The sequence below is a fragment of the Zootermopsis nevadensis genome, unplaced genomic scaffold (assembly GCF_977971745.1).
Source record: "Zootermopsis nevadensis isolate Lab colony 2312 unplaced genomic scaffold, Znev_1.0 Znev_ptg000012l, whole genome shotgun sequence".
Taxonomy (NCBI): domain Eukaryota; kingdom Metazoa; phylum Arthropoda; class Insecta; order Blattodea; family Termopsidae; genus Zootermopsis; species Zootermopsis nevadensis.
In genome coordinates, this window is record NW_028259144.1 from 8,806,636 (window position 1) to 8,827,284 (window position 20,649).

The window sequence follows — 20,649 nt, forward strand, 5'->3', positions numbered from 1 at the left end:
CTTGTCAAAGAAAATCCCATTTTCTTTATAGAACCGGAATGTTCATGTATTTTCTTAGAATTCATAATGTCGGTAACAATAGTGGAGCATACAAACGCCAACAGACATAACACAGTCGACAGTAATAGTGCTGAGAAATATGATACGAGTGACAAAATTCTACTGTCATTTTCTCATTCTAAATACGTATTTTTTCACGATATTTATCAATTTTTTTTATGGAGGGTTAGTTTAATGTTAGCGCTTAATCGCTCACGTTTGAACACAGAGTAGACTGTAACAAATGTAATGGTGGTCTTGGATTTGATTGATTCTAAGTTTAATCTCCGTTTAATCTTTCTATCAATGATTAAACCGAGATACAAATGGGATGTTCCATCCATACAGAGTAAGATGAATTTCGACTGGTATAACGTCCTATTCATGTCGTACAGAATGCGTACCGCGTCACTTCGCTTTTAGAATTAATTGCCTTTCTTAGCGGACCTTTCACCGTCTAATAAATATTTCACGTTACATATTAATTGTTCTCGAATGCTGGGAAGTGCCTTTCTTGCGTTACAATGTCAGTCATATGGGAGAGAGGTAAATTATACATCGTTCTGAATAGAAAGCTGACAGTGAATCCGAGATATATCGGGGATGATTACATCTTCAGAATGCACACGTCATGGTCATACAAGATGGAAGAAAAAGGAAACAGTTGAGTGTCGCTATATAACGGAACATGCGCAGAGGAACACATCAGTATCCCTGTGACTCATTGAAGAAGCAACGGGAAATGGGATCTTTTGTCACAACTATGAAGATTCTGGTAAGTTGAATAAAATCACTGAACAGCTTCCTTTAGATTAACCATATGCATATTGTGAGTCAGTAAGTATATGCATTTGCAACACAAGCCCGCATTTATTAACCTTGTTCAGCACAAATATATTTTTATAAAAACTGAATGTACAATCCATATATTTTACCAGTCTCTCGTCAATCCTGGACTCATGTTATTTGACTACCGGTTTCTGGTTTAGTTGTGACCACAACAAAACCACTAAACCCTAAAGCGACGAAAATGGTCATATCAGCAGTAAAGAAAGAACTACAACAACATGAGTCCATATTATGTTGGTTCTTGTTAAAACAACATGAGTCCAAAAATAACTTTAGCTTATAAATCTTGATGCAAAAGAAGTTAATGACCTGCAGGTTTTTTAAAAGTAGGAAAGTGTCGAACATTCTTGGGGGAAAACAAATCAAGCTTAAAATAAATAGCAAGTTCTTTTATAATTTTCTTGAAAGTGAGTTTTGTGGAATCATGTGGTTTTTCAAACGGCCGATTCAATTATGAGTAAATAAACAGGCAACACAAAAGTTTGATACGGAAAGAGAACAGAAATGATGTTGAAGTTAAAGAAGACTATCGGGTTAAAATAAAATAAATAGGTTTTTAGGTTTGGAAATCATTAGACTTCCTGATAATACGGACACGAAAAGAACGTCAAAGTGTATTATGAAGAATGTCAAAACTTCGGCAAATATTGAGCTAGATCATTACGAGTTAAAGAAGGATAAATCATGTCTTAACTGAAATTACTTAACATTGTTAGACCACAAGTATCAGGCTAAATTGCAATGGATTTAGAATCCGAACAAAATGAGTAGAGAAATTCTGGACAATATAAGATTGGATACTGGTAAGTTTCATGGTAAAAAAGATGAAATGCCTGAGAGAAGAACTCAATAAACTTTAAAAATGAATAAGAGCAAAAATACCACGGACTCAATGTAATTTAAGAAATACTACCAAATTAGTAGCTATTGACTTGGTAAAAGAGGTTAATAAATTGAAGATTTCACTGCGACTGAAGGTGATGAAAGACTCTCGGGCTACAGAGGACCAGATTGTTACGCAGCTACCCTGAGGATGAGAGCAGAGACGGCTCTCGAAACGTTGGCACAGGATATGGTGTATTCGCCATTCAGCAACCTGACGCGGCTTGTAGCCCGAGAGTCTTTCATAAAAAGAGGTTTAAGTCAATCTAATTGTAAATTCCTATTATATTTTGAACAGATAGACACATATACAAAGTCAGACCATTACCAAATTTAAACTAGTTCCTTTTCAAATATAAAAAATCTGAAAGAGTACAGATCACGAGATTGATTCGAGAGAAAGGTAGATGTAATGTAGAGTATTCATTTACTGTGACTGATTAAATAAATATCAAAACTATGGATGTAGTGTATTATTGTACCTATTTGTAGAAAAGTGTAACAAAATTGGTTATAGTAATTGTCAAGAAATAGATTTTAAGCTACAATAAATTTCACACAAAATGTTATTCTTTTATCAGCGTAACTCCGCACACAGACAAAATTATTATGTATCATCTGTGTCGACCAACCACTGATCATCTATTCTGTATTTATCAAATAATTGAGAAGAAATGGGAATAAAAATCTGACAACAGCAGCTTTTTATGGATTTCAGGAAAGCCTTTGACACATTTAAAAGGAAAATATTTTACAATTTAACCCGTGAATCTGACACTCCCACTAAATTAATAAGAAAAAATTAAAATATATTTAAACAAAACTTATAGTCAAGTTCGTATACACGAACTTTCAGATTCCTGTTTAGAATGGTGTTAAACAAGGTGTTGCTTTGTCACCACTACTGTTTAAATTATTTTTGAATACACAACAATAAATGTATAAAGTCTGAGGAGAATTAAATTGAACGAAGCAAATAATCTTCTGGTTTACGCTGACGGTGATAATTTTTGTCAGAAAAAACAAAAATTTCGTAAAGAAATCAATCTTGTTACGAACGCAGAGCAAAGTCACAATATACAGAAAACTAAGAAATGCCCAATCCATTTGACGTCACATACAGCGCCTCAAGGTGTTAAAGAACCGGTCGGAAATCAGAAGATGCCGCAGGGGTTCGACCACAGAAAGCAGCAGTCCTACCTTCGTAGCTTTCACGAGAGTAATTTACTACTTGATTGTGTTGAGGTTTCAGGGGCATCAATACAGAGTAAAATGTAAAGTTACGGTGAAAGGAATTCTTTTCGAGAAAGTCACACAGCCATCTTGCTGTGACCTCCTGCTGCTGCTGCTGCTATATTACATTTACTGTCACTATTTTGCTGCATTATCTTCACTCGGTTCTTACAAAAGGAAACACATTCTGGGCTCTTTCTCCAGACCACTTGAGTACTTCCGTTTGAACACGGTAGGTGTCTGCAGAAATACATTCACTTAAGAGCCAGTCCATTTTAATCTGGGTCCGATATCACCACTACATGACGCGTTTTAAGGTTACAGATTGTCAGAAGATCTCCAGATATGTGGGGTAGCTGCAAATATACTTAATGAACAGTAGTGGAAAGCCGACGAGGGGTGGTTATCAGCATGGAGATTGGAAGAGGGGTTAGTGAAGTTTCACATATAAGAAACCGGTGTTTTAAGAATTGTTAGACGGCGCCTCGGACTTCAGGCGGTAAACACTGTAATCAACTTTCTAGTTCCATAAAGGACAGGGGATGTCTTGACTAGGGCGATGGAGGCAGCAAGGACATTTGAACCGTCGGTAGATTTCTACCAGACTACACGGCTCATCAACCCACAAGACAGCCATCTTCAAACTTAGGTCATTTTTCCACAGTTTTGACATTTCAAAAATCTCTTCCTGGCTCCAAGGAAAAAGATTGACGAGTTTGGTGAAAATCAATAAATCGGTTTATCCGTTCTCAAGCTATAAGTGAACATACACACACCGATAATTTCAATTTTATATAAAGGTTAGAATCTATATTCAGATATTTCCAAAATTACAATACGCACTACTACTACTACATACAAGCTAGTGCTGACAATAAAATTCGATGACGTATTTAGGCTTTCAAGCAAGAAACGAATTCTTATTTAATTAGGCTAAGATATACGACCCTCTGGGCAGAAGCCTAACATCAGCCCATGACCTAAATTGCGCTGCGTTGCTTGGCCACAGAATTAAATTATATAGGGTAAATAAGATATAATAACACAAGATTTGTAGGATGTAATAATAAAACATGAGTTTTACTCAAAATGTATGTATGATTACGTAAGTTAATTAATCAATTTCGAAATCTATTTTTAAAACTTATTTATGCGTGCACTTTATAATTTTATTTATGTGAAATGTATTGCAGCTCAATTATAATTTCAAACGCCCACTTTACCCAGCGTGTAGTCAGACATTTTAAATTAGTTTTAACTGTCGAACAATCACTTAAAATTTAGACTGGAGTCTCCGATTTACGAATCTATAACAAACAGTCTTAGTCGAACCAGAGTTTTGATTTACTTTCTTGCAGCGGATGTCCCTTACAATTAATTAAATGTAAAACAAACTTTAAAATTATTCGCATAGAGGCCATGTTTTGGTTCTGAAGTTCACTTTCTACCTGACCATCTCCGGTTAAGTAGTGCGAAGGATGTGTGATCTTAAGCTACAGTACCTTGAGGACGAGGACGGTGTTTTACTCATTAACCCACCTTACACGGCTGGTAGCCCGAGAATAATTCATTACAGTGTAAAGGTTCATTCGAGAGACTCTTTGGTAACAGAAAAATTCTTGCTCCTGTTGGAAATCGAAATTTATTTGTGATGCTGCCCGTAGCCAGTAATTTTAATAGGTTTTCAAAACCCATCAACGACAACAATAAATATGGACAATTATTTAACCTGCAATCATTATACGTGTTTCAGATTCTGCTGTGTCTGTTCGTTATATCCAGTTGTTCAACTACGCCCAAACCCAACAGCCTGATTTCAACACAAACGACAACCACTGAAGAAACTTCTACAGACTCAGAACTTATAAATATTAAACACGATCAAAAGACAGCTGACATTACAGATGGCGACATTGTTACGATAGATGAAGATGAGATCGAGTCTAGTAAACGTAAGAGAACGATCGATCAAAACTTGGGTTACGGTTACAACGACATTGCAGGTAGAACGAGACAAACCGACCAATCGATTCAGAATTTCGGTACGTATTTCCCACAAAACTCACAGCAGCCAACTCACCAGCCAGTTCGCTATTATTCACCCGGCAGTGCTACCAACCGGCTTCAGCAGCACGTGGACAACGGCCATCGACCCGCGTCAAGCTTCAACAACCACGCGAACACTCAAGAATCTGAGTACCTCGCTAAGTCCCCTACTTACCGTGGACCCGCTGCCGTGTCCGGATCCTTACCTACCAAAGGTGCGCCTGTCTTCTCAACCCCTCGTTCACCCCATCCATTTTATCTTTTCCCAGGGTCACCACCACAAGCCCCAGCGTTCTTCACTGGACATTCTCTGACATCACCACATAACCCTTTCGCTGATGTCACATCCCACAACACGCAGAATCCTTTCTTACCAGTTGGAAACTTCCATGGGGGTCCACTGCTATATCAGCATCCTGGTAGTAGCGGAGTGGCATTTTTGCAAAATCCTTCAGGATATTTTGGTCCACAAATTGTGCCAGTGATAATCCTCCGCGTAACAAATGACGCAAATGGTAACAACGCCTTCCATCATCAGAGCGCTGTTTCTCCTTCTCTTATTCAGACAGGTATGCATGGTCTCAACCTACAAACACTGCTATATCCTGTTCAACAGTTCCATACGCCACAACAGAATGTGTTTCCTCGATATTATGCCACACATAATGACCCTGCCTCCCAGCAGTTAGTCCAGAATGGCTATCAAAGCGGCGAGACTCCAAAAACACACTACGTCCAACCCCCTGCAACAACAGCGACTCAGATCCCACAACAGAAAATCTCTTACGTGCAACAGAATACGCCTTTGACACCAACACCGTCCCCAGATTCGACACAGAAACTTAGGAAGACTGATGTCAACGAGACAGGGCCGCTGAATGAGTATAAATATGAGTACAAAGACAAAGTTTGAATTCAGCATCACGCCGTCTACATGATAGACATAAATATTTCAATGCAATGTTAAAAGCTTAGAAGATTTTTCTGAGAAAATTTGTTCATAGCAGAACTTAAATCACGCTGAAAGCCTCCAGCTACCTTCGTTTGAAGAAGGAAGACTTCAGAATATTCCATATATTGTGTATTCGAATGATCGATTGAAGTCTTTGTCGACAGGATGTAACTTTTTAATTGTGTGTGTATCTATTGGCACTTTGCCATCGTCTCAAGTAACCTTCTGGAGCTTGTAAAGAAGAAGACGATTTGCGCAGTGTGTTCAAATCGCAGACTAAAGCAGATGCGGCAACTGTCATGTTCTGTTCCATAATTTTATCACGATCTAGAACGGTAACAAAGGGCCAGTAGAACCAGAACAGAACTAGGAATTGTTGCAACATGCAATAATACTTGATTTAAACTTTCCTGTACAGTTTATTTTTGCTATAAGTAGCGTATGAACACTGTTCTGAAGTTAAATAAGTTTCAACAATTCATACATTCCAATAATTCACACCAGGACAATTTCTAAAATAAATTTATTTTCCAGAAGAAACAAGGGTTTAATTGTAATGGCCAAGTGAAATACAATTATAACAATGGTTTCTATTGCTATGTAAATCCGATTCATTTTTAACAGATCTACAGTAAAGCTGTTGCCAATTACGAAATACGAACAAAGCAAACCGCGTGGCGTGAAGGTAATTCAGAGCAGTTTCTTGTTATCTGCCATCTAATTTTAACTGTGTATGATCACGGTGGTGTTTTGCGTCTACGAGAGCATTCTTCGTTAGGCTGGGTTTATATCCAGGTTAGTATAGTCTCGTTAAAGATGTACCGTCTGTAACTAACCCCACCAAACCAGGCCAAACCGGTAGATCCAAACAGCATTGTTACTTTTCTGTTAGTATTAAATTAAGAAATCTTAAATTAATGTTGACGACATAAAAGTGCCTAAAAGCTTTGCTTATCAAGGGTTCACGTTTTGTATGGGATCAAAAATCCAATAAAGAAATCGTCAAAATTTTTCACAAATATAATTTCGAGCAATATTCAATGTCAGCTAACATGGTTTGTTTTGATCTGTACCAACTCTTATACTTTAAAACAAAAGATCAATTAATAGAATCAAAATAAAGACTAACCAAGCAACATTAGTATAAAATGTCTCCAAGTCACCAAACGTTAAAAATTTGACTAACATTGAACATCCAATGGATAAAAGATACAAATATCCATGAAAAGTTTTACTTGAAACCAAATAAATAAACACTACAAAAGAACAGAATAAGAAATTCGTCAGAAGACGGTAACTGCATGTTTCAATGCGACAGCAGAATATCGTAGTCTATTTTACATGCCATTCTAAAACCGAGAAGTAAAAGGACTTTTTATTACAACAATGTAACAATGTAGATGATAAGCAGTTTTAATTTCAATAAAATGTTTGTTATTGTTCTTGTATGAATAGGTCTATTTCCAATCCTTTCTATGTGAATGTCCTCCATGCATGTACATGAAACAATAATACGAAGGACCGATATGCTTCATGATAAAGGAATTTTATAACACACGTGCAATTAGAGAGGTTATGTATGAACCAAAGCAAACAATCTGCACTGAATACCTTATAGCCAACATGCCGTTCTGTCTGCATGCATCGAACAACAAAAACATTTTTCTAAACTTTTCATAGGAAGTCTACGTATAGTTCAGAAAATGCCACAGTTACAAATCAAGAGATTACATTAAAACCTAGAAGTATAGTCTTAACGAACAGACAAACATGGCGCCTGCTTATAATATCAGTGAATTTCTCACTCTGTGGAAAAAAATAAACAAATATTGTCGTGACACATAAAGTCACAGGTGTAAAACTTATGCTAAAATCCTTTCACTGGAAATTCTTTCTTCTATAATGAGTATGACATTGCTAAATTCATCAATTTAACTAATGTAATTTATGAATTTGCAGCTGTTAAAGGAAGAATATTTACTCGGTAAATATACAATTGTATGTGAAAAACGTTGTTTTATTTTGAGTTATACCTCTATAACGTAAAATTCAATTTTTAAGTCTAGAGTAATAGCTGTTTTTCACTGCGGGCGTAACATTCAAACCTTTGCCTAGGACGGACAAATGCTTAACTCCGCCTCAGCGTAGAATGAATCCTAAAAGTCTGTTTCTTAATGTGCATTCTTCTGAAAAATATTAATATTTAAATGACAAAAAACAGACCATAATTATAAGGGTTGTGACATATCTTCTATATAAGCAGATGTCATCTTCCCGTCAGTGTTTTAATGTTCATATATAACTTATTCTCATACGCAAAAGCTCAGAGAACTCCTAAAACCATTCTATTATGAAATACACATTTATTTAGCAAATGAAGTCTGATACTTAATTAATATACGCTGCTGAAACGATTTCCTTATGGCTTTCCCGATTCAAGCGGCCATTAATTTAATTATTAATTCACACCCCCTTTGTAATAATCCAGATATACTTCAGCCGAGGTCAATCTGTGCGCTCGTTATCCGTTAAAGAAAAGTTCAGTGCCGTCTGACGGGGTGGGAGGGGTAGCAGATAAGGAATCATATACTGTCCATACTACAAACATTATTTCCAATCTGCAATACTTTCTAGCTCGCTGTCTAATTTCCTTTCAAGGTAATGTTTTTGGTTTACATAGTATAGGCTTTTGTTTTTCTTCTGTAATTCACGACTTTACTCTTGAGACATGCAAGTTACGCGGGAAGTTGAAAGCCGAATAGGTGCTGCAGACAGCATACGTAAATCATCAATTACTACCTAAGCAAAAACATTTACTCTACAATGGCACTACACAAGCATAAAATAGTGGCTAATATTTTCTGAACTGACGCTATGCTACTACACAACATACGTCGTCCCTCCGTGCTTCCTGAGCCAAGTTTCAAGATTACAGTGGCGAACAGAAACTGCTAGCTAGTGACGTAGGCAAAACGCACAGATTTACCCCAACTACAGTATACAGCATCCTGTATTGACACACATCCTATTTTTTAAGAACAGCTAAATTAAGGCGCAGAATAAGTTCAACTAATTTTTAAACCGGCCTAAAATATGGGATATATAGAGAACTACAGAACTTCACTACATAGAATTAAGAGCTTCTCAAGTTGATACCCTTTTTATGCACTAAATTTGTAAATTCTGCAACCATAATGGTTAACAGCAAATGACACCGGAAATCATCTATCGCGATAAACTTTTCGTAGTTTTGCTCGGCCCCTCCAGACAAACTGTCATGACCACTTCCTCTGGAATCATCAACAAATAAACCAACAAAGAGAATATAAGAGTGAAGCTCTGAGGCGCAACACAACCATAACCTATCAAATTCCTATTCTTTAAGTACTAAGATTTAGCCTTGACATATTTCCTCAGTTCTTCATAGAAAATGTACCCATAAAGTTGATATATATTCACACATCACGAGTATGCCATTACACAAGAGAGAAACTCGGTAGACCAGGGCGAAGAAGGAATTATGTTATGAACGCAGATCGTAAACAGACCCACATGGACGTGAAAGAGATCAACTGGTCCAGAGAAGAAGTCGACATGGATCATGAATATTTGAGTTGTGGATATTTCTGAATCATATTTCTAACCCTCTAAATTAGCCGAAACTCGTCAAAATAACATTTAGATATCGAGTCCTTACCGCATAGAAAAGACCACATTTTGGCACTACAAAAGTCAGTAATAAACCTTGATCGGATACGGTAATACTTCTGGATCACCTCCAGACACAACTGTGTTGTCTACTATTTCATCTCTGACCGATGCAAACATCAAAAGCATCACTTCAAACAATAAAGTTGATCCATTATATGAAAATATCTGGACACGACCTCCAAAAAACTACACTACGAAAAATTGTAAAAATTGTAATTGAGTTTTAAATTTAATATAATTTTACACCTGATGATGGTTTAATAAAACCGAAACATGTTGTAACTGTTCCAATTGTAAATCGATTATTCGATATGGAACACAGAATGATATTTTAATTATTTTAATTATCTTATTTTAAATACATTGTGATTTGACGGAATAACCAAATAATTTAATTTTAATTTAATAAGTCACAATATGACGCAACTACACTATCTTATAAAAGTCAATTGGTTAACGCTTTTTATTATGAGAGTCATACGAACCCTTAAATGCAAAATGCACAGTTGCTGATTTTTAAAGAAGTTGGTACATAAAGTTTCCACATAAATTTACAGGATTAAAGTTCAATTAGCACGGGAAGATATTCTTTTACTTTTTCCATCATGTTCTTTTATATCTTCCCTTATTTATCTTTCTACCTTATTCTTCTTTCCTTCTTTGTTTCGGTTTGCCTGTTTCTTACTTAGTTAATGTAAAATTTAAGAGCTCTTAGACCTGAGACGCCTCTCATCCACGGTCCATGTCTTTAGTCGGCGTAATGTAACGTATGGGATTTGTGGAGCGTGGTATATGCGAGAAAGCATTTCTTTCTTTCCTTTTTCTTCTTCTTCAAAGGGTCGTGTCGGCAATGACGGTTGCGTATATAAAGCAATTTGCACACGCACGATGCCCCATTGTAAACAGTGATTCAGGGATGCCAACAACGCTCTCGTAGTGTGATAAAGTGCAACATGAAGCTACTTGTAAGTATCCAAAATTTGTGCTTCAAAGTGTAAACACAAAGTGCAATTAGCGCAAACTTAAAATACTCAAGATATTTATTAATTTACTTGATATTCGTGACCATTGAACAGTGAAAATGCGTATTACCTTTACACATGATTACGAAATACGTTGTATGTTATTCTGTATTTTGCGTTTGACTTGGTGTTTATTCACTTTGTACACAAATTTTGCTGCATTAATAAAAAAAAAAATCTCAGGCAAACGGTATAAAAAGTGCAATGCTTAGAGACATATTTTGTATACATTTTGATTTTTTTAAGTATACGGTGTATCAAGAAGTGCGTCATAATAATTATAAGTATTAGCGTAAATGTCATTTAGCCATTGTATTTCTAATGATTTTTCCACAAAAAATTATAAGGACTAGTTCCATTTAAGTTTATATAAAATAGAACATAATAATGGGCCCATACAAACCAACCGCAAATTATAATGCAAATCCGAAATACACACAGTAACAATGGATATGAAAAATTCTGAAGGTGAGCCATGACCTCTGTCATTCATTAATTTTGTTCTCCATGCAAGAAATAGTTCGCCTCAATATAAAAAAATATACGAGACAATTAATAATGTGTATATGTGTGTAAGGTCTTAATGTATTTCAGTGATTCAAATAAAGGTTTATTTAATTCGTTTTGTTAAATGCCACCCACATTAAACTAAACTAAAACAATTTTTTTAACATAGTTCTCAACGTATAAAAATTAACAAGAATGTGGATCAGTTAATTTCAGTGCTGTTTTTATTTGCCAATTAGCTTGTAAACTGTAATTAATACTTGATAAATATCGTCATAGGATCGTTACGTTACATACTGTTATTTCATGCAGCCGTGAAGTTGTTTGTAAGGGATATACAAAACATGCAAAATATACAGTGAATAAAGTGTAATTAAAAAACATCAAATGCACAATGACGGTAGACGCAAACATACTATGTGGTGCAACATCGGAGGTCAATAGAAATGTGTCTTCTGCGCTAGTGGTTTGAAGATTTCAGGAGCATGTTCTGGATGACAGACCTATACAAAACTTTATTATACAATATTTGAAATGTGCTTCCTGTAATATAATTTGTAATTGAAATCAAATCTTGTCAGTTGAATGTTTCAAGTTCCTCCCTACAAGTGAAATCAATTTAATTTCGCCTCCACTGACATATGGTTGACAAGAAAATTGACGTCTGCAAATGTTATTCCTCCCGGACATAAAATACGTGTAATAGGAAAAGCAAATTATCCATTTATTATCTTCTTATTGACATATTTCGACAGCAATAATCTATTCATATATAGGGAATTAAACTTGATGTGTGCGACATCATTTAAACTAGATGCTATTAAATCTTGTGATAAAGTATGCGTATGACCTTCAGAGACTCAAGAAAAATCACGAAAAACGCAATCAGTACAGCTAGTCTCCGGGACCTGCAAAATACGAAGCAAGAGTGATAACCACTCGGCTAAGACATCTGATATAACCTCATTAAACAGTTTAAAATGAAGCGTGTGAAATGGAGTAAATGTCACAAACTTCCCCAAAATTGGTGTAATTGTGTGTTATTATCAGACTTAACATCGCCCGCTACTGAACAATCGATGTCTGTAAAACACCAAATGAGATAATATACGTAGTTAAACAGTGTGTGTTCATGTGAATGTGCATGACTGGATGCGCTGAAGATATGGACCCATTCTTTTCTAACGCCATCTTCGGTCAGCAATTCGGATGTCCGCAATACTCAGCGACTGTGAACGCACGCCATTTGGCAGTTGTATGCAATTCTCTTTCTGAAGTATCTTATCTTATGAACAAACTAATTAACTAAACTGTTTCAAAGACTATCTTTCTAACTAAATTATTTCTCCTGTCTTACAACCTACTGAACTGATTATACAGACAGACAGGACAATTACCAACAAACCAAACTAATAACCGAAAACTAATTTTTGGTTATAATATCTATCATTAACAATCTGACACTATGAGAAAGTATCCAACTGACTCAATTACACGGATGACAAACTACTCAGTTGATTCGGAATTGACATTCTCACGGCAGCGAGTGTGAAACCGGAGGAAACAAGGACCTCTGAAACGTCGGTAAACTTCTACCAGACTACACTGCGCTACAACCCAGAAGACAGCCATCTTCATGCCTGACTGATTATTACAGCGCTTGCCTGCCGAATAACCTAAATTGTTACACGACCCATCTGGCCGGCAAACAAACTACCTGGCAAACAAACTAATTACCTTAATGACAAGCTACCTAACTGACTGAACTCCACGGCTAACAAATTACCCGCAGATTTATTATCTGTCTGACAAACTATTCTATTATTCAAATTACCCGCCTGTAGTTTAAATTAACTACAAGACTAACAAACTAAACTATTAGTTATCTTATAAACAAATTATCGAAAAAACAACTATTTCTCATGTTACCTAAATGATTAACTTTACTAAAATGTAATTTATGATTAAAGTAAAGTGTCTAAATATTTCATAATGCGATTAAATCAACTATTGAACTACGTACCAATTTACTTACAAATAATTACGTTGCTGAATGACTAAATTATGTACCTGCCCACCTCTTTACTAAATCACTGACAATAAACTCAGCTACAGGAATCCTTAAGCAGTTAACAGTTATTCAGTAGACCAAGACATCTACTTCTTTATACATTACGAATGTTCATCATCGTGTTATCAAAATTCCATCCTCGAGCCAGTTCAATAGGGACCAAAATTTTATATCCGATCTCTTTTCAAGGTACATCATAATTATACCATGATCTTCAACTACATATATTTATCCTGATATATATCGAGCAAAATTTTATACTCTTTTCTCATTTAAATAATTTATTTCAAAGGAAATCTTTTATAAATACTCCGTAAGAAATTTACAATGAGGAGTTCATGCCTCGATATCTACCCACATGTTTCCGAACCAAAAATATTTATCAAAAAACAATTAATTATGATACGTGGGGTTAAAGTAAATGTTGGTGAGTAGAGATTATAGTCAACAAAAAATAATCCATCCTTCTTTTGTAGTTTTGCGACTGCCTGTTTCGGCAGCAAAGTTCCATTCACAGAGACAGAAGTCATGTTTGTACAAAGCCGAATATATATATATATATATATATATATATATATATATATATATATGTCACTTTACTTTCCCGCAATTATTAACCGAAATACAGAATGGTCGATAAGTCACAAAATCCACATAAAATTGTATATTGGTCGCCCTCGATGTTCTTACTTTTTTGCCAGAATGAGTTTAGTGATACCAGTATATTTCTCGATTCTCCTGTGCCAAATAAATCGATAATATCTCGTCCGGCGAATCATTTCCATGACAAAGGTACTCATCTCTGAGTTACAACAAACACGAAAGATTAAATACATGTATTGCTGACGTAGTGGACATTTACAACGCTTAATGTAACATTGTTTTTTGCTTTACGATTTAAATGTAACTTATTTTTTTACAAATACATGTGCCAGGAAGGGGGTGCGTGACTTTTCGATCATTCTGAATCTACCAACATTAAAACTATTTGTGAATTTACTTTTTCAAATCTTTGTTAGCGGGATCACGAATGGAATCCACCAAGAAATATTAAAACACAAACAAATCAGTAAAAACATTTGAATGTATTCTTTAGAATGCACAATATCTCTATTGTTAAAACTATCAAAATAGATGTTCGCAATAAATTTATATCTATACCATTCAATTGTAATAAATGTGTCGCGCCATATCTTGACAAAATTTGATCAAAGAATACATAGACGCTATCATTCATTGAATATTGTGTGTTCTCTTTAAGGTGCTGGTTTTTACTATTGCCACCAATGTCCTTGAGTCGCAGACTATCATCGTGTTGGACAACACAAAACAATTGCCGTTGAAGAACATCCCACAAGAAGAACCGACTGTAGCGGAAAGCAATCATGAAGATGTGAAGATCCAGGGTTTCAGAAGTTCCGTCGTACACAAACCCGGGACATCAGACGGTCAAACGGGAGGACTCACAGTGCAGGATCCGCCAAAAGGCTGGCCCTTCAGTGAAATTAATGTGAATTTCAACTCTCACATGTCAGAAAACGAACCCAAAGTTCATCCAGAAATTACTACTTATGGACCAGATAAAAGCAGGATTAGACAAAAACATCAACCACGTCTAAAACACCAGAACACAAACCAAAACCTTATTCGGCAACACGATTTGCATCATGTTCGAGACTTAATCTATTCAGAGCGACAAAACCTACATCAGCATCACGAACAAACATATGCACCTGTCACCATCAGCAACGGATTCAGTCAAACATCAAATTCAAATGAATTAAAACAAACACCGCCTTACATAATCACCGCAAATGGACACCAGCAATCCGGCCTTGTTCCCGAAAACAGCCATCAGAATTCCAGAAAAGAACCCACAGAAATTATCCCGAAGATAATACATCCGAAAACAGAATTACAGACAGGGCATAACTTCGGTATCTTAACGCCTCCAAACATAATTGGCAATAACAACGTCATTAAACACGACTTCTCAGCTTCAGGTGGTAATGATAACAAGTTGCTCATCAATCAACAACAACAAGACCATAACCCGGAAATCCAAATTCAGTCAACCACTGCACACAACATGGCTCCAAACAACGGTGATCCTAACTACGTCTGGCGCGACATCAGTCCAGGTCTGGAAGTCTCCAGCAATGCCCCTCAGGCCGCTGGAGGGTTACACAGAAATTCTGTTGCAGCACGAAAACCTGAAACAACGTCCGGCCATTTCGATAACAGTAAAGTCGGTGGCCAAAGCCACATAGCATATTTTCAAGTTCCTAATTTTGACCATGCCAATGCTCTGGGACACAGTACCAACTTCGGTTACAGAGACGCCGTATTGTACACTCCTACACAGTTTCACGCAAATCAAGAACAATTGTTGACTATTCCCCAAGGTCATTCAGCTGGTGTGCTTGAACAGGAGAATCAGTACCAAAATAGCAGGCATCAACTTCAAAACTCAGTGTCAGTGAATGAAAATACCGGTGATGTATTCACAGGGACAAATAACAGTCCAGGTTTTACTGGGCACAAACAGGATATTTCTGGTGGCCAACATCACCAACAGCATCCTGAGATTCAATCAACATTACAACAAACTAATTATGGATTTGATGTTTCCAGTCATAAAGTTCCTCTAACACTCAACAAAGGACTTCAAAGAATTTCAGGGCCTCTGGTACTCGGAAATGGATTACATCTTGGTTATGCAACAAGAAACACTGGACATCACAACATCATTCTTCCTATGCAAGACATAGTGAACGCTGGTAACAATGGAATTCCATTACAGGCTTACTACGTGCCTCTGGTAGGTCTTCAAAGCGGTCAAGTAGAGAATCACCAAACTCAAGCGGGAATCGTTGGAAGTCAGCACGCGGAAGACGTTCAACGGAAACATCCACAATTTGTCGACTCGCATATGGCCAAAAGTTTCATCAACACAGCACCTCTGATTTACGTAGGAATGCCTATGGGAAATGGATATACAGGGTTCAGAGGACTGCCTTTAATCCAGGGAAATTTGCTTGGGATTCAAGGATTGCACGGTGTGGTAGGAGGATCTCATCATGTTGGAGGAATGTTTCCTGGAGGTAATTATATTTCCTTACCTGACGGAGGACTAGCATTCAATAATCAAAATCACCCTGAGCATAAAACCTACAAACCAACTCAAGAATCTACAATGCAAGCCACTGGCCAGCACCATAATACTTTTCAAACACAGTCAAACCAATATGTTCCCATGTCAACAGGGAATAATATAATTAGCTTCGAAAACACTGTCCCATATCAGCACCAGCAAGCGAACAACCAAATCAATCAGGCAGTGAGACCACAAATAAATGTCCATCCAAATGGTTTTGCACTCAAAATTCAGCAGCAACATCCAATTTCACAACATAACTTTAATTCTGGAGGATATAAGAAGTCGCCTTTCGGAGGGAATCGTATTCAACAGCAACCATCAAATTTTCCTGCACACGACTTTGTTCTTGGTGAACCAAAAATTGTAACCCGAGGCCATCAAGCGTTTTCCCTCCCTCCAATCTCGACTGCCAACGGTCAGCATTCCGGATTCAAATTGAACCTTCCTCCAGCAACTCCCCTTAAATATCCTCCCTTAAATATTCCGCAAGAGACACCACAGTCGCACTTAACAGTGAAGAGGGATGAAAATATAAGTAAGCAGCCAGCTGCAACCAATATAGAGACACAGCTCAGGGACAAGAATGCGCACGGGTGGCATCTCGCTTCGAAGCCAGGGAAACCCACAGGTTTATTAAGTAATTCTCTCTTCCCCATAAATATGCCTCATGTTATAGGTCTGAGACCTCCAACCCCAAACACAAATCCTAGTTTCATAAAATAATATTTTTTTTCAGTATAGACAACATTGGCCATTAAAAATTTATGATGACCTTAAAAAATACTGGATTGCTTACAGAAATGTTATCAAGTTCGTGCGAAATACAAATATTTCTGTGTAGGATTTGAGGTTTTCACGGTGGTGAGACTGAAGATGGCTGTCTTCTGGGTTGTCGCGCCGTGTAGTCTGGTATAAGTTTACCGACGTTTCAGAGGTCATTGCTGCCTCATCGCCTTGATGATGGAGGTTAGCAAGGACATCTGAAATGCCGGTAAACTTGTACCAGACTATACGGCGCAACAACTCAGTAGACAGCCATCTTCACAAATATTTCTCATGAAATATTTTTCATTTGTTCTTATCTTCAAAGTTCAGTGTGGCCTTCCGTGATACATTGTCAGCCATTGAGATATTGTCTGGATAAAATGTTTATGGTGCATTGTTTTTACCAGACAACTCAGACCATTTTGAGTGCAATGCTACAAACGAAAACAAGGATCTGGTTTGATGCGCACCAAAGAAACGATATTACACTTAACGCGAAGGAATGCATCACTCTTTTGTCCTGAATGATCAACATGCCTCAAAGAGAAAAAGTACGTTTAATATAAAGTTACAGTAACCTGGTTTCTCTCGACCGTAAGCAGCGGAACGCAATTAGTGAGACATTGCGCCAACGTTGTACATCATGATACGAACGAGTATCCTTCATTGTAATTACGTAGTGCAACGTGCATACAATTTTACATCTAGTAGTTTAATAGGTTTATAAATGGATGTCATTTAAACAGGTTTACACATAAAAAAACTAACTTCGGTTCTAATTTAAAGCCAAAGAAATTCATGTTTTTGACACCTCAAAAAGATCTAAATTAAAATACGTCTGTTGGCAAAGTTAAATGCAACTGTAACTTCCTGGCTCCTCCCAGAATCTGCATGACTTACCGCCAAGTAGTAATACAATATATTCCCTATGAGTCAAATCCGCTCCAAAAAAATTAAAACAACTTACCGTTTTTGAGAGGTGCTGAAAATACCGCGTCTGTAAACTCACTCTATAACATGTAAATATTTTTATCAGAAAAGGTAAGTCAAATGAGAATCAACTGTACTGTCATGAAGACTCCAAAAACCGGTTGCAGATTTTAATTCTGTTAGCAAGGTCACGTGGTATCAAAGTACGGACTGCATTCATCATTTTTATGGCCGAAGTTGAAGCAGCTTCGTCGCTTTGTTTGCTGACAACTTCAAGATATCGATCACAGTAATTGTACTGACGTGTTCTAAACTAAACTCCATTTCCAATTTGCAGCGAACCTGTTCACGTAATGACAGTTGGATCCTTACGTATTTATTTAACGACACTGTTTAGTTACGGACGATTGATACAGTTGATCGTGAAATTAAACGTTTATCACCAGTGAATTGGGAAGAAAACAGAAAATTAGTCTTATGAAATACGTATCTAGATAGTACCACCTATGAGATAACACGGCGTAATAATCCAGATGACAATCGACATAATTTAATTTTCATATCATATTCTCTGTCTTTTAACTAGCATTTATTTAAGAAGTTTGTTAAGTATTCTCTATCTCGCCGACAGGAAAATTAAGTTATCTCGTATATAAACTTTAAAAAAGTTATTCTGACAGTGAATATGAATTTCTAATCAGATGCAATGACAATTTATATAGGAACTTATAGGTCCTGTTATTCTTTTGGTGCCTACGTATTTTTGCAAAGTCCACAGAATGTGATTTATTGAAGCAAAATAGCAAAACGTATGAATGAAATCAGCAAATTAAGAAGCGAGAGACGCAATATGCTATATACCTGTATGACTGTGACTTATGATGTTAAACTAAATTAAATTCAAAGAATTTAAGACATTTTAATCCCCAGACAATGGAAAATCAAATAAGGTTGCTCTTATGACACTGGGTAGCACGGCGGCGTAGTTTAAATGTTTTTGCCAAATTCATAATGTATTTTTCATTCTCAAAAACATAAATAATAATAATAATAATTTTATAATGTATTTCCTGTGTTATATTTGAAGCTTTCAAGGCGACTGAATCCAATGAATTCTTCTAGGGCAATCAGCCGTGTAAATACGAAAAGCACTTGACTCAAAATATCTACGAGCCCGTGCTACGTCACCGTAAGAGTGGAAGGGAATATGTAAAGGGCAAGAGAGGGGCAAGACGCCTTGTGCGCTATCTCTCCCCCTCTCTTCATATACCTCGGCTAGATTATCACCAATGTGTGTATTTGTAACATCAGCGAGCTCGGAGATAACTTGCGACAAGTATAAAATCAATTGTTTCGGAGACATGGAAGCGGAGCTTCGGGCAGAGGGCAGTCGAGTCACTCATAACATCTACCCTAATGATGAAGGCAGGGACATTTTAGCTCCACACTCAACACGGTTGATCGCCCGAGAATACTTCACTGCATCTCCTTAGTCATTAAATGGATTTATTTTGTTCCTTGTTATTTGTTTGTGTGTAAAGAAAATGCATACACACTCTGTATAATTAAAATTGCATGGTAATAGAACCCGATTGCTGCACATATCAATAGCCTGCCATTACATAGAATCAAAGATCCTTAGTCAGTTCCATCCATCTATAGTTACCAAAGTAAGTGTCCCGTGTTTTGGCACTTATATTACTCCGTAAAAGTTTTGATTAGACTAGTTATTAGTATGGGGGTCCACAGTGACCGCGTGGTCTGAGGCGTGGGCCTTGTGCCGCTAGGTCGCTGGGACCATGGGTTCGAATCCCACTCAAGTCATGGATGCTGTCCTGTGTACAGGTAGAGGCCTTGCGAAGGGGCCGATCCCTCGTCAAAGGAGTCCCACCGAATATAGATCAAACCAACGAAAAGTTGGGACCCGCAGTGCTCAGGCACTTGAAGAACGGGTCGTTCCCAGTATCCCAGTTATTAGTATACACATTAATCATTAGACATTTTTTCTAAATTAATTTAAAGAGTTCATGACTAATGCTCATAGTGTATTTTACCATTAGCTTAAATTTATAAATTCTCAACAGCAAATATGTAATTTCAGGGTAATTCTGCACATCCTTCGTTAAAGTGTAAGTCACGTAACTAAAACATATAAACAGAGGTTTAATTCGTATTGTTTTATAAAGTATTCAGAACTAGAGCTAAATCCGTGTGTTTAATTTGTAGCGCTACATCTATAGTTGCGTTCAATCGGCTAGAGTACTGGCAGAGGGGCAGGTGAATTCTACGGGGCTATTTCTATGGCAAGATTCTTAAAAAATGACTTGTATCCTATGTACAATTTACCTGTAGCTGAGGTAGCTCAGCCAGTAGGCTTAGACGACTGAATACAAGCTGGGTTACCGGGGTTCGTTTCCCCGCAAAAGATATTTTTACCTCCTCATTCTGACCTACTGTGATGCTCCCCCAGCCAGCTACCCTT

General features: G+C 36.9%; 2 protein-coding genes across 2 annotated transcripts; both read left to right on the forward strand.

Annotated features, from left to right (window-relative positions):
• Positions 1-529: 529 nt before the first annotated feature.
• Positions 530-7,449, forward strand: LOC110833251 (uncharacterized). The gene is made up of 2 exons (XM_022071057.2): positions 530-814; positions 4,757-7,449. Exons 1-2 carry the CDS (start codon positions 728-730, stop codon positions 5,960-5,962), a joined length of 1,293 nt encoding a protein of 430 aa, XP_021926749.1. The 5' UTR covers positions 530-727; the 3' UTR covers positions 5,963-7,449.
• Positions 7,450-10,621: 3,172 nt separating this feature from the next.
• On the forward strand, positions 10,622-19,863 carry LOC110833165 (uncharacterized). The gene is made up of 2 exons (XM_022070876.2): positions 10,622-10,677; positions 14,574-19,863. Exons 1-2 carry the CDS (start codon positions 10,666-10,668, stop codon positions 17,193-17,195), a joined length of 2,634 nt encoding a protein of 877 aa, XP_021926568.1. The 5' UTR covers positions 10,622-10,665; the 3' UTR covers positions 17,196-19,863.
• Positions 19,864-20,649: the final 786 nt, after the last annotated feature.